At 39.0% G+C, this 10,926-nt stretch overlaps 2 protein-coding genes across 3 annotated transcripts; both read left to right on the top strand.

Annotated features, from left to right (window-relative positions):
* The first annotated feature begins 747 nt into the window (after positions 1 to 747).
* On the top strand, positions 748 to 4,175 carry LOC137748358 (disease resistance RPP13-like protein 4). Its single transcript, XM_068488503.1, has 2 exons — positions 748 to 839; positions 1,346 to 4,175. Exon 2 carries the CDS (start codon positions 1,357 to 1,359, stop codon positions 3,901 to 3,903), a length of 2,547 nt encoding a protein of 848 aa, XP_068344604.1. The 5' UTR covers positions 748 to 839; positions 1,346 to 1,356; the 3' UTR covers positions 3,904 to 4,175.
* Positions 4,176 to 4,795: 620 nt separating this feature from the next.
* On the top strand, positions 4,796 to 10,882 carry LOC137747469 (thioredoxin domain-containing protein PLP3A-like). 2 transcript variants are annotated; one of them, XM_068487583.1, is made up of 7 exons: positions 4,796 to 5,103; positions 5,212 to 5,259; positions 5,364 to 5,506; positions 5,586 to 5,658; positions 10,114 to 10,225; positions 10,476 to 10,573; positions 10,645 to 10,882. In XM_068487583.1, the coding sequence occupies exons 1-6, from the start codon at positions 4,945 to 4,947 to the stop codon at positions 10,562 to 10,564; spliced, it is 624 nt and encodes a 207-aa protein (XP_068343684.1). In that variant the 5' UTR covers positions 4,796 to 4,944; the 3' UTR covers positions 10,565 to 10,573; positions 10,645 to 10,882. The 2 variants fall into 2 exon arrangements, with proteins under 2 accessions (XP_068343684.1, XP_068343683.1); XM_068487582.1 differs by having other exon boundaries at positions 4,798 to 5,103; positions 10,164 to 10,225.
* Positions 10,883 to 10,926: the final 44 nt, after the last annotated feature.

Here is a 10,926-nt window from a genome sequence, read left to right as displayed (position 1 = left end):
GCATCTTAACTCGAGGGAAAAAAAAGAAAGAAGAAGAAGAATGAAATTGCTAAATGTTCTTAGTTTGATATGTGCCCTTTATGTGACATAATAAATATATAGGTTGGATTTTTATATGACAAATTTTATATATATATATATATATATGTATTTTATCTAGCCTAAAAAAATTGGGGACATCAAAATTATTAGAGTGAAAAATCCTCATAAGAGTAGAGTAGAAAATCCTTATGAATATAGGTTCGATTTTTATCAGAATTATCAAAATTTTACAAAACTATCAAAATTATCAAAACATCACTCTTGGGTTCAAAATATCACTCTTATCAAAACTATCGAATTTTACAAAACTATCCTCATATGGATTTTCTACTCTACCCTTGTGACGGGATTTTCTACTCTACCATTCTAATAATTTTAATGCATCCCGTCACAAGGGTAGAGTAGAAAATCCTCATAATGTTAGAAGAACTAAGGAGGCAAGAGGGATGGAGAGTAAGGAAATTCTCTCCCTATAATGTCCCCATTGAGTTGGCAAAATACATTGCAAACAGAGACTTTGACTTTGGTCTACAAGTAAGGCACCAAGAAGCTTCATCAAACATGAAGAGTTGACTTTGGGTCTTTTTTACGCGTTGACAAGGACTGTTGAACGGAATTACCATCTTGCCCTTCTGAAATTCGAAACCCACGGATAGCTGGTCTACCTAACGATGATGGTTTTGTAAAATTCGTTGTTGAACTTGAACCTGTTAAGCAGATCATAGAAGCACAAAGGATTGCAGCATCAAGTTGTCATAAGCAGATAGAATCACAAAGGATTGTTCAGAACTTGAGTTGTAAGTTCCTCTTTGATCCTAAGTTTTGTTAATAATTAACTCTTGGATTTTGCTTCATTATTTTTAATTATTCATTTATTGCCTTGATTTTGCTCTGATTAGTATTAATCTTATGGTCTACAGAGAATGTTAACAAAGTGAATAAAACCCAATTGATGCAACTTTTAGTTTCCTTGATTTAACATTACAATTTCTTCTTCTTGAATTATAATTCGCTAGTGCAATTGAATTCTCTTTCTAAATGGCCGTTTGATAACCATTTTGTTTTTTTATTCAGAAAAGTTAATTGAAAGTTGAAATAGCCATCAAACGAGCCTAATTTTTATAGGTTTTACCATGTGGTTGTTGTTCAAATGTATAAGGGGATTGGAAACTGTTAGTGTTAAGGAGGCAATTGATATTAGGAAAAAGAACTGTAAAATATGATTGATAATCTACTAAGTTGCAAGATTGTATACTCTCAAATGTTCAAAATTCATGACATATTTTTCTTTTAATCTTATTAGATTTCTGCAAGATGGTGGATGCAGTAGTAACTGTGTTCTTGGAGAAGCTGCTAGGAGCTCTATCGGAGGAGAGCCGAATTTTTAGCGAATTCAGGGGCCAATTCGAAACGTTACAATCCGAACTCCAACTAATGCAAAGCTTTCTCAAAGATGCAGAGCGGCTCAAGAGGAAGAACGAGACCGTTCGCAGCATCATGGCGACTTTGGGAGAATTGATTTATGAAGCCGAAGACATACTAGCAGATTGTCAACTTCACTCGAGAGATGATGGTCCGCTTTCGAGTGGTTGTTTCATGTGCATCTACCCTTCGAAAATTCCATTCCAATATCAAACCGGAAAGAGCCTTGCAGAAATCAACCAAAAAATTGGTAATATTAAGCAGAACATTATGTCGTATCTTGGAGTTCCACTTTTGAATCAAGTGGAGCCATTGGATGCACAAAATGACCTATTGCCTAGATGGAGCGGTCCTGTGTATGATCATACGCAGGTCGTTGGTTTGGAAGGTGATGCGAGTAAGATCAAACAATGGTTATTTGAAGCTGACAAGGGCATACTAGCCATTGGAGTTGTGGGAATGGGTGGACTTGGCAAGACTACTATTGCTCAAAAAGTATTTAATGACAGGAAAATTGAGGAGCGCTTCGAAAGAAGAATTTGGGTATCGGTTTCTCAAAAATTCGATGAAGAACAAATCATGAGAAGTATTTTACGGAACTTGGGAGATGCTAGTGTAGGAGACGACAAGGGTGAATTATTGAAGAAGATAAATGAATATCTTTTAGGCAAGAGGTATTTGATTGTGATGGATGATGTGTGGAGCTTGGATGTTACTTGGTGGCTCAGAATTTCGGAAGCATTGCCAAAAGGAAATGGAAGTAGTGTCATCATTACTACGAGGATAGAGAAGGTTGCACAGAAGATGGGAGTGAAGGAAGCAAGATCACATTGGCCCAAATGCCTCAGCAAAGATGATAGTTGGCTGCTATTTCGGAAGATTGCATTTGCGGCAAATGGAGGTGAGTGTATGTATCCAGAGCTAGAAAATGTTGGAAAGGAGATTGTTGAGAAGTGTAAGGGCCTTCCACTAGCAATCAAGGCGGTTGGAGGAATAATGCTTTGTAAACCATCGCGCTATCATGAGTGGAGGCGAATTGCAGACCATTTTCGTGATGAGTTAGCAGAAAATGATAACTCGGTTATGGCTTCTCTACAATTGAGTTACGATGAACTTCCATCTTACTTGAAGTCATGCTTCCTCTGCTTGTCACTTTACCCGGAGGATTGCATCATAGCCAAAGACCAGTTGGTCCATTGGTGGCTTGGAGAAGGTTTTATTCCTTTGAGAAGTGGTAGATCAGCAATTGCAGCAGGGGAAGATTGCTTCTCAGGGCTAACAAATCGATGTTTGCTAGAAGTGATCAACAAGACTTATCATGGAACAATCTCCACGTGTAAAATTCATGACATGGTACGCGATGTGGTGATAAAAATGGCGGAAGACGATGCATTTTTCAGACCGGATGATAGAAATTGCCGCCATTTGGGCATTACAGGTACTATGCTTCAGAAGGACAATCAGAAGTTGAGAGCATTGTTGTCTACAACTAAGACCGGTGAAGTGAACAAGATTGCTTCACACACTGCAAAGAAATTTTGCAAGTCTAGATACCTTCGCGCAATGGATATTTCGAGGTCAATCTTCAGTATGCCTCTCTCTAGTCTTTTAAATCAGATTGGATTTTTGCAGCACCTAACTTACCTCAACTTAAGCAACACTCATCCATTGGTTCAACTCCCGCCTTCGCTCGACAAGCTTAACAACCTTCAGATACTGGATGTCAGCTACTGTCAAAACTTAAAGACATTGCCTCCCTGCATTGTGACATTCAAGAAGTTAAGGGTTTTAGACATAAGCAATTGCGGTTCGCTCAAATATCTACCTAAAGGCTTGGGAAGGCTTTCAAATCTTGAAGTGTTATCAGGATTCAAACCCGCCAAATCAAGCCAGTTAGAAGGTTGCAGGATCGGCGAGATCAGAAATTTAATTCGACTTAGGACACTCGGGCTTCAACTAACCTGCTCCGATGAGATTGGAGATACTGAGGTCAATGTGTTGATAAATCTACAAGAACTGCAGCATCTGTCAGTAAGTTGTTTCGATAGTCACAACAATGATGATCTCGTCACCAAGCTTGACAAGTTGTTCCCTCCTCAGCAGCTCCATGAGCTGAGTCTAAAGTTTTATCCCGGACAGATTAGTCCAGTCTGGCTCAATCCCATCTCGCTTCCTATTTTGAGGTACCTTTCGATATCATCAGGCAATCTTGAGAAGATGAATGAAAGGTTTTGGGGGCTTAATGACAATGCTGTTTGGAAAATTGAGGGCTTAATGTTGGAATCTCTTTCGGATTTCCACGAAGAATGGGCTAGGGTTGGACAAGTTATGCCGGCGTTAAGAGTTGTGATTGTAAGTTGGTGTCCGGAGTTGGTGTCTTTTCCGATTGAGGATGTCGGGTTTAGAGGTGGTGTCTGGAAGGAAGAAACGAAAACATGAAAACTTCATGTGCCATTGTTGGAATTCTAGTAAATGTTCAGTTCAGTTTTCCTTCTTGTGAATAATCATATGAGGCTATGAACATATCTTCGTGGTATATGTTGCATTGATGTCATCGTTCATTTGTTACATTGTGTAAATCGTTTGGTTTTCTGTTCATCTTCATGGTTTCTCTTTTATCTACGACGGAACTTGACCTAAAAGATTATAAATACTCTCGCATTTACGACGAGGCACCTGAAGGACATCAACTCAAAGACAACGAGCGATCAATTTACAAGGATATCAGCCGTACGGGCAATGGCTCATTTGAGATTTGTTTTATAGGGCTCTTTTGAAAATGCTTTTAAATCAAGTGTTTTTAGAAAAAAAATGTTTTTGGATTCCGAAAGCACTTGAAGTGCACATAACTTCAAGTGTTTTTCCAATATTCACTTATATTTTTACTAAGGATTAGTTCCATAAACATTTTACCCAAAGCATTTTTAGTTATTTTAAAAATGCTTTCAAACGAGTACTAAACATATATATATATATGCTCATAAGTGCCTCTTGCGTCTTTTACTAGAATCACGTTAAGAATTTATTAAAAATACACGCGTTTTTGGAAGGGAAAAAAAAAAAAAAAACCAACAACAACAACGCTTGCCTTTATGGCTAATTAGAACCTTTCTGCCAAATGATTCTAGATATATTTTTAATTGACAGAAAACGCTTTTAACCTTTTTAGAAATAGAAAAAATTTCTTCAAAAAGGGTTGAGTGGTAAGCGAAATTGGGTGTTTTGACAATCTAGAAAACCTGCATTAGTGAATGGTGCATTGAAAATAGTATTATTTGGGCCCAGGCCCAATCATATACTCTCACCCGAATACCAAAGCCTTTTTGATCAAGAGTCTTCTTCTCCAGAACCAAAACCTCCACTCAGCGATGGTTCGCGCTTGAATTAAACCCTTGACTCTAGATCTGTAAGTCTCAATCGATCACTGAAGCACACTACAATCAACTTCCAAATTCGAAGAATTTCCCATCTCCAGGAATCATGGATCCCGATTCAGTGAAATCCACTCTCCAAAATCTAGCCTTCGGAAATGTAATGGCCGCAGCGGCCCGCAATTACCAAAAGGAATTGCTCTCCAACGAGAAGGCGGCCGCCACAAGCTCCGCCAACCAGGAGGTCGACCTTGACGAGTTGATGGATGTAAGTTCCGAGTTTAGATTCGATTTGATTCAATTCTGCATCTTTCATGTACATTTCGAGTTCCCAATTTGCAAGGCGATGATTTGTGTGATTATTTTGGATGGGTAGGATCCGGAGCTTGAAAAACTGCACGCGGATCGGATTAATGCTCTAAAGGTTCGATTTTTTTCGTGTTTGATTGATTTGGGGATGTGAGGTTCTTGGATTTGTGTTTTTGTTTGGAGGGTTTGGTTTAAATTTTTGAATTTTGGAATGAATAGAAAGAAGCTGAGAAGCGAGAAGCTTTGAAGAGGAAAGGGCATGGAGAGTACAGGGATATAACTGAGGGGGATTTTTTGGGTGAAGTTACCGGAACGGAAAAGGTCATCTGCCATTTTTATCACCGGGAGTTCTACAGATGCAAGTAAGTGCATTTTGGTCTGGAAAATTATGACATGAATTAGTGAGTGTGTTTCGAACTTACTTTGCTTGGTTGTTTCTAGGATAATGGATAAGCATTTGAAGACGCTTGCCTTGAAGCATGTGGATTCTAAGTTCATCAAGCTGGATGCTGAGGTTGGTGTGTGTTGAGAAAAATTAGATTACACAATATAAGTGTTTGAGTGACAAACAAGTAAACAAATTACTTTTGTTACACTCACAAAATATTACAACATTTTTACCTTTTTCTTTGGTTGTTATATCCCACAAAGATGCATCTGACTGCCTTCTTGTCTAACTTGCTACGTAGATGACTAGGAACAAACGTAGCACACGCAACTAAATACTTGAAAGTAGCTACCTATAGGTTTCATATCCCACAGTTTCTCAAAGGGCGAAACAAATTCTAACCTTGGTTGAGGAAGCTTGTTGATCACATGAGCGGTAGTTCTCGTGGCTTCATCCCTAAACCTTTATGGTACATTTTTCCCATGTAGCGTACTTCGACATATCTCTGCAAGATGTTAGTTCTTCCTTTTTGCTACACCAATTTGTTGTGGTGTGTTGGCACATGTGAACTGGTGGCGTATTCTCCATTCTCGTAGAAAAACTCATTCAAGGTATATTCTCCTCCATTATATGTGTGTAGGCAACGGATCTTCTTTCCCACTTCTCCTTTGATTGTCTCTCTAAACTCTTTGAACTTTGAAAATTTGTCTAAGTTTTCTTACATGAAGAAAACCCACATGTACTTGGAGAAGTCATCAATGAACGTCACCATGTACTGCATCCCACTTATCAATGGTCGATTGACAGGCCCAAACACATTGTAGAAAACTAGCTCTTAACGGTTCTTTTGCTTTGAACTTCGACTCCTCGTATGGTAGTTGATGAGTTTTACCATACTGACATCTTGCACAAACTGTGACTGTTCTGACGTCAAGCTAAGGTAGCCCCTTAAGCATTGACTTCATCATCACATTTAGCTTGTGACAGCTAACATGATCAATCTTATGTGCCATAAATCTGTTGTCTCGTTCTTCCTTGTCTTGTCTACGCATGTAATTTCTGCTGACATTACATAGACTGACTGCAGTTGCCGTCCCTAAGATCTTGAGGTGCCAATACACCTTCACATCTTGTGGACCAACAAGACATAATTTCCTAGTGATGTCAACTATGGCACTGAAAGCAGATTTTTCTTCTTGCCTAGAACACAGTAGACGTCTTGAAGTAGCACCTGGTTAGTGTTGTACCAGGACACAATTACCGTCTTACCAATATAAGCAGTTGGTAACCTTGAGTCGATGGTTGTCACCACCAAGCGGCCTCTCTTGTACTTAGTCAGATTATGCAACTTCTCTTTATCATCTGTCGTGTGATTTGATAAGCCTGAATCGACGATCCAATCATTGTTGTGGTCAATCGATTATGGATTTGTTGTTGTGCTAACTCCTGGTCCTCCATAGTGAACGATGCTTCACTTTTCTCCGTTGGTCTGGAAGTAGCAGCATTGCTCTTTGCATGCCTTTTAAACCAGCAATCCTTCGCCGGGTGGCCCTTCTTTCCATAGTTGAAGCACTTGCCCTCAAACCTTTTATTATTCAGGGGCTGACCACGGTTGCGGTGATATTTTGGAGCTCCCTCTGCTAAGAACTTTCACCTCCTTGATGACCTTTCGCCATGTCATCATTTCTTTTAGATCCACCACCAGTATGTTGCTTAAAGCTTCCTTTACTTTTGTTGGTGTAGAGTGCTTCTTCCTCACCTCTTGACGAGACCCCTCCCATTTGCTTAGCCAAAGCATCTTGATCGGCAGGCAAATTTTCAAACTTAACAAGTGATGGTTGGGTCTGCCATCCTTGTGCAAGGGCAACAAAGCCTTGATATTCGGGTCTCAACCTATGGATAATTATTCTTTTTATCCTGGATTCCACAATGGCAGTAGTAGGATCTAATTCAAAATTTTCACAGCATTCGACTTTAACTTGTGGAAATACCTGGAAATAATCATATTCCTTTAGGCCACCGATAACTACTCATTCTCAAGAAGCTGTAGTCTTGGATTGTTCCTCTTTGAAAAAAGTGTGACGAAGGTATCCCATGCTTCTTCCGGTGTTTTAGCTTTTCGTATGTGCTTCAACATATCCTCTTCAACTCTGGGTTTTAGGGTGATTACAGCCTTCCCTGCCTTGATCTTCCACTTCCGCAAAGTGCCTCTGGTGTCTTCTTTCGGCTGGGTAACTTCTTTACCGCCTACGACCTCCCAAAGATCTTGGTCTTGTTGGTAAGACTCCGTACATATCACTCATGTGTTGTAATTTTTATAGTTCAACTTCTTGATTCCTCCAACAACTTGAAGACTACCCATTGTGCCAGCAAAACTTCGATATGCCGAACAAGATTAGTCAACAATCTTGCGAATTACTAAACTTCTTATGATTCTCGAAAGCTTTAATAGAGTCGGTCCTTGATCTTACCGCTCTTATACTTGTTGAGAAATATTAGAGTACACAACTCTAATATAAATATTGGAGAGAAAAAACAAGTAAACAAATTACTTGTATTAAAAAAATAACACAAATTCTCAAGACACAATTTGAAGTTATGACGCTCTTTCAGTTTCTAGAGACATACTTTAGAACTCACTCTTCTTACTTCTCACTTGCTTCTCTTCTTACTTTCTTCTTTTCTTAATTCGTTACACAACAACACACACCTATTTATAGGTGAGTTTGCCGACTTAAGCCATTGTCCACCAACTTGGGACTTTGCAAGTGGCCACACAAGTTGCTAGCTTCTAGGTCATTGTAACAAACAAACCTATATTATATTATACTAGAACTTTCTAGCTTGCTAATCAAATATGCATGCTCCACTGACATAACCTACTAGAATTATCTAGCATATCCAATACGCGTGCACCGCCATTTCTATTGCTAGAATTATCTAGCAAAATCTTATGCATGAATCTTCTAGAACACCAGGAGACTTCCATGATGGTTAGCTGAGGAAAACTCTCTACAGTCTGAAACAAACACCAAGGGTGTGGTATGGTAAGATTGCAGAATTTCTCACACAAAGTGGTTACTCTGTGACGACCGCAAATTCCAGCTTATTCGTTAAAGCTAATGGAAGAAAGTTAGCTATCGTACTGGTGTGCGTGGATGACCTAATCATCACTGGTGATGACGAGGCAGAAATTTGTCGAACAAAGGAGAATTTGTCAGTTCGGTTCAAGATGAAAGAAGTTGAACAACTCAAGCACTTTCTTGGACTAAAGGTTGATCGCACACAAGAAGGGATATTTCTATGTCAACAAAGTATGCAAAAGATTTGTTGCAAAAGTTTGATCCACCTGACATTTCTTATGCAATTGGTGTGATGAGTCGTAAATGCAAAATTTAAAGAAGCCTTGTCTAGAAGTGGTTTGACGAATATTGACATATGTAAAGAACACAATTGACTATGGTCTCTTGTACAAAAAAAAAGAGAAGACTGTAAGTTGGTTGGCTATTGTGACGCAGATTTTGCAGGAGATCAACCACTAGTTATGCCTTCAAAATTGGTTCTGGAGTAGTTTCGTGGTGCAATAAGAGACAGCCAACAGTATCTTTGTCAACCATGGAAGCAAAGTATAGGGTAGTAGAAGTGGCAGCTCAGGAAATTAAATGATTGAAGCAACTAAAGAATGATATGTGTGGATTATGAAGTGTCATTATATTGCGACAATCAATCAGCGATTTGTTTAGCGGAAAGCCCGGTTTTTTCATGTGAGAACTAAGCATGTGGAGATACATATTTTATCAGAGAGAGTTTTAGAAGAAATTGAGATGTGGCTGATTAAGATAGACAAAAGTTGCAAACTTGTTCACAAAAAGGTTTGGGTACCGGCAAGTTTGAAAAGTTTCGTCGTCAACTCAGCATGGAGAAAAGAATGAGCTGGTGTTGAGGAGGAGTGTTAAAGATCAACGCTAGCCCATTAAGACCAGCCTACCATGGAAGTCCTTGGTGTTCTAGAATGCATAAGATTTTGCTAGATAATTCTATCAATGGAAATGGCGGTGGATGCATATTGAATACGCTAGATAATTCTAGCAGGTTATGTCGGTGGAGCGTACATATTTGATTAGCAAGCTAGAAAGTTCTAGCTATAATATTGTTTGCTAGAATGACCTAGAAGCTAAAACTTGTATGGTCATTAGCAAAAGCCCAAGTCGGTGGGCAATGGTTTAAGTCGGAAAACTCACTTATAAATAAGTGTGTCTAGTTATGTAACGAATTAAGAAAAGAAGAAAGCGAGAAGTAAGAGGGTGAGTGTTCTAGACTAGAGTGTTGTCTCTAGAAAGTGAGAGTGTCATAGCTTCTAGATTTTGTCTTTGAGAGTTTGTGTGTTGTAATTTTTTAATACAAGTAATTTGATTGCTTGGTTCGTCTTTCCAGCAATTATATTAGAGTTGTGTACTCAAATTGTTTGTCAACAGTGTGAACTTCATTCCCCCATTTTGTGTTGTTATAGTTGATGCAACTTTTCGTGTTTACTTGGATTGAGCTTTCTTGATTGCAACCGTCCGTTTTTTGGTCGCTTAGTTTGTAAAGGGTTTAGAATTGGGAATTGAGGATTTGATGATGAACTGCAGAATGCGCCGTTCTTCGTCACCAAGCTGGGAATCAAAACTTTACCTTGTGTCATACTCTTCAGGTCAGGCAATCTCTCTATTAATTATTGTAATTCTGTATCCATGTTCATTTCGAGCATTAAAGAGGCTTACCAGCATGCACCATTTCGCTGTTGTATGAAAAGGCAATTGAGCAACGAAAGCTGGAAATATAGTAATAGCGCAATTATTTGAATTTGCCACAAGAGCATGTGAAATCCGTCATGCTAATTTCATCATACACTTGGATCTTCATTGAAATTATTTACGGATTCAAGGGCTTGGCGTTTGCAGAAAAGGAGTTGCTGTGGATAGGTTGGTTGGATTTCAAGAAGTGGGAACGAGAGATGATTTCAGCACAAGGGCGCTCGAGGTTGCATTAATCAAGAAAGGTAATGGCTTTGTCAAGTGTGTTTTCCAATTCACATCCTGTTGCGGAGTCTCTAAACTGCCAATTTAACAGGTATAATTAGTGAGAAGAAAGAAGACGATGATGAAGATGATGGATATCTTGAAGGCGGTCGTAGGACAGTAAGATCGTCTGCGAATCTTGATTCGGATTCAGACTGAAACCGGAACCTGAGTTTTCGAATGCGTTGTACACTTGTTGTGACATCTAATTTATGTTACCATATGATTGGGATCGATTTTGTTTTCTCTTTTTGTGGAACGCATTTGCAGTGGAAATATCTTCTTCGAGGCATTCATTTTGTTATTTATGTTAAGTCAGTCACTGTAACTAATC

This window comes from Pyrus communis, chromosome 10 (assembly GCF_963583255.1).
Source record: "Pyrus communis chromosome 10, drPyrComm1.1, whole genome shotgun sequence".
Taxonomy (NCBI): domain Eukaryota; kingdom Viridiplantae; phylum Streptophyta; class Magnoliopsida; order Rosales; family Rosaceae; genus Pyrus; species Pyrus communis.
Note: the sequence above shows the minus strand (reverse complement) of the source record. Positions and strands in the feature narration are given on the sequence as shown.

Excerpts from the sequence above, each read along its gene's own strand:
- LOC137747469 (XM_068487582.1), top strand. The coding sequence starts at position 4,945 with ATGGATCCCGATTCAGTGAAATCCACTCTCCAAAATCTAGCCTTCGGA. Across the intron at positions 5,260-5,363 it reads ATCGGATTAATGCTCTAAAG|AAAGAAGCTGAGAAGCGAGA; the intron begins GTTCGATTTTTT and ends TGGAATGAATAG. Across the intron at positions 10,226-10,475 it reads CCTTGTGTCATACTCTTCAG|AAAAGGAGTTGCTGTGGATA; the intron begins GTCAGGCAATCT and ends TGGCGTTTGCAG.
- LOC137748358 (XM_068488503.1), top strand. The coding sequence starts at position 1,357 with ATGGTGGATGCAGTAGTAACTGTGTTCTTGGAGAAGCTGCTAGGAGCT.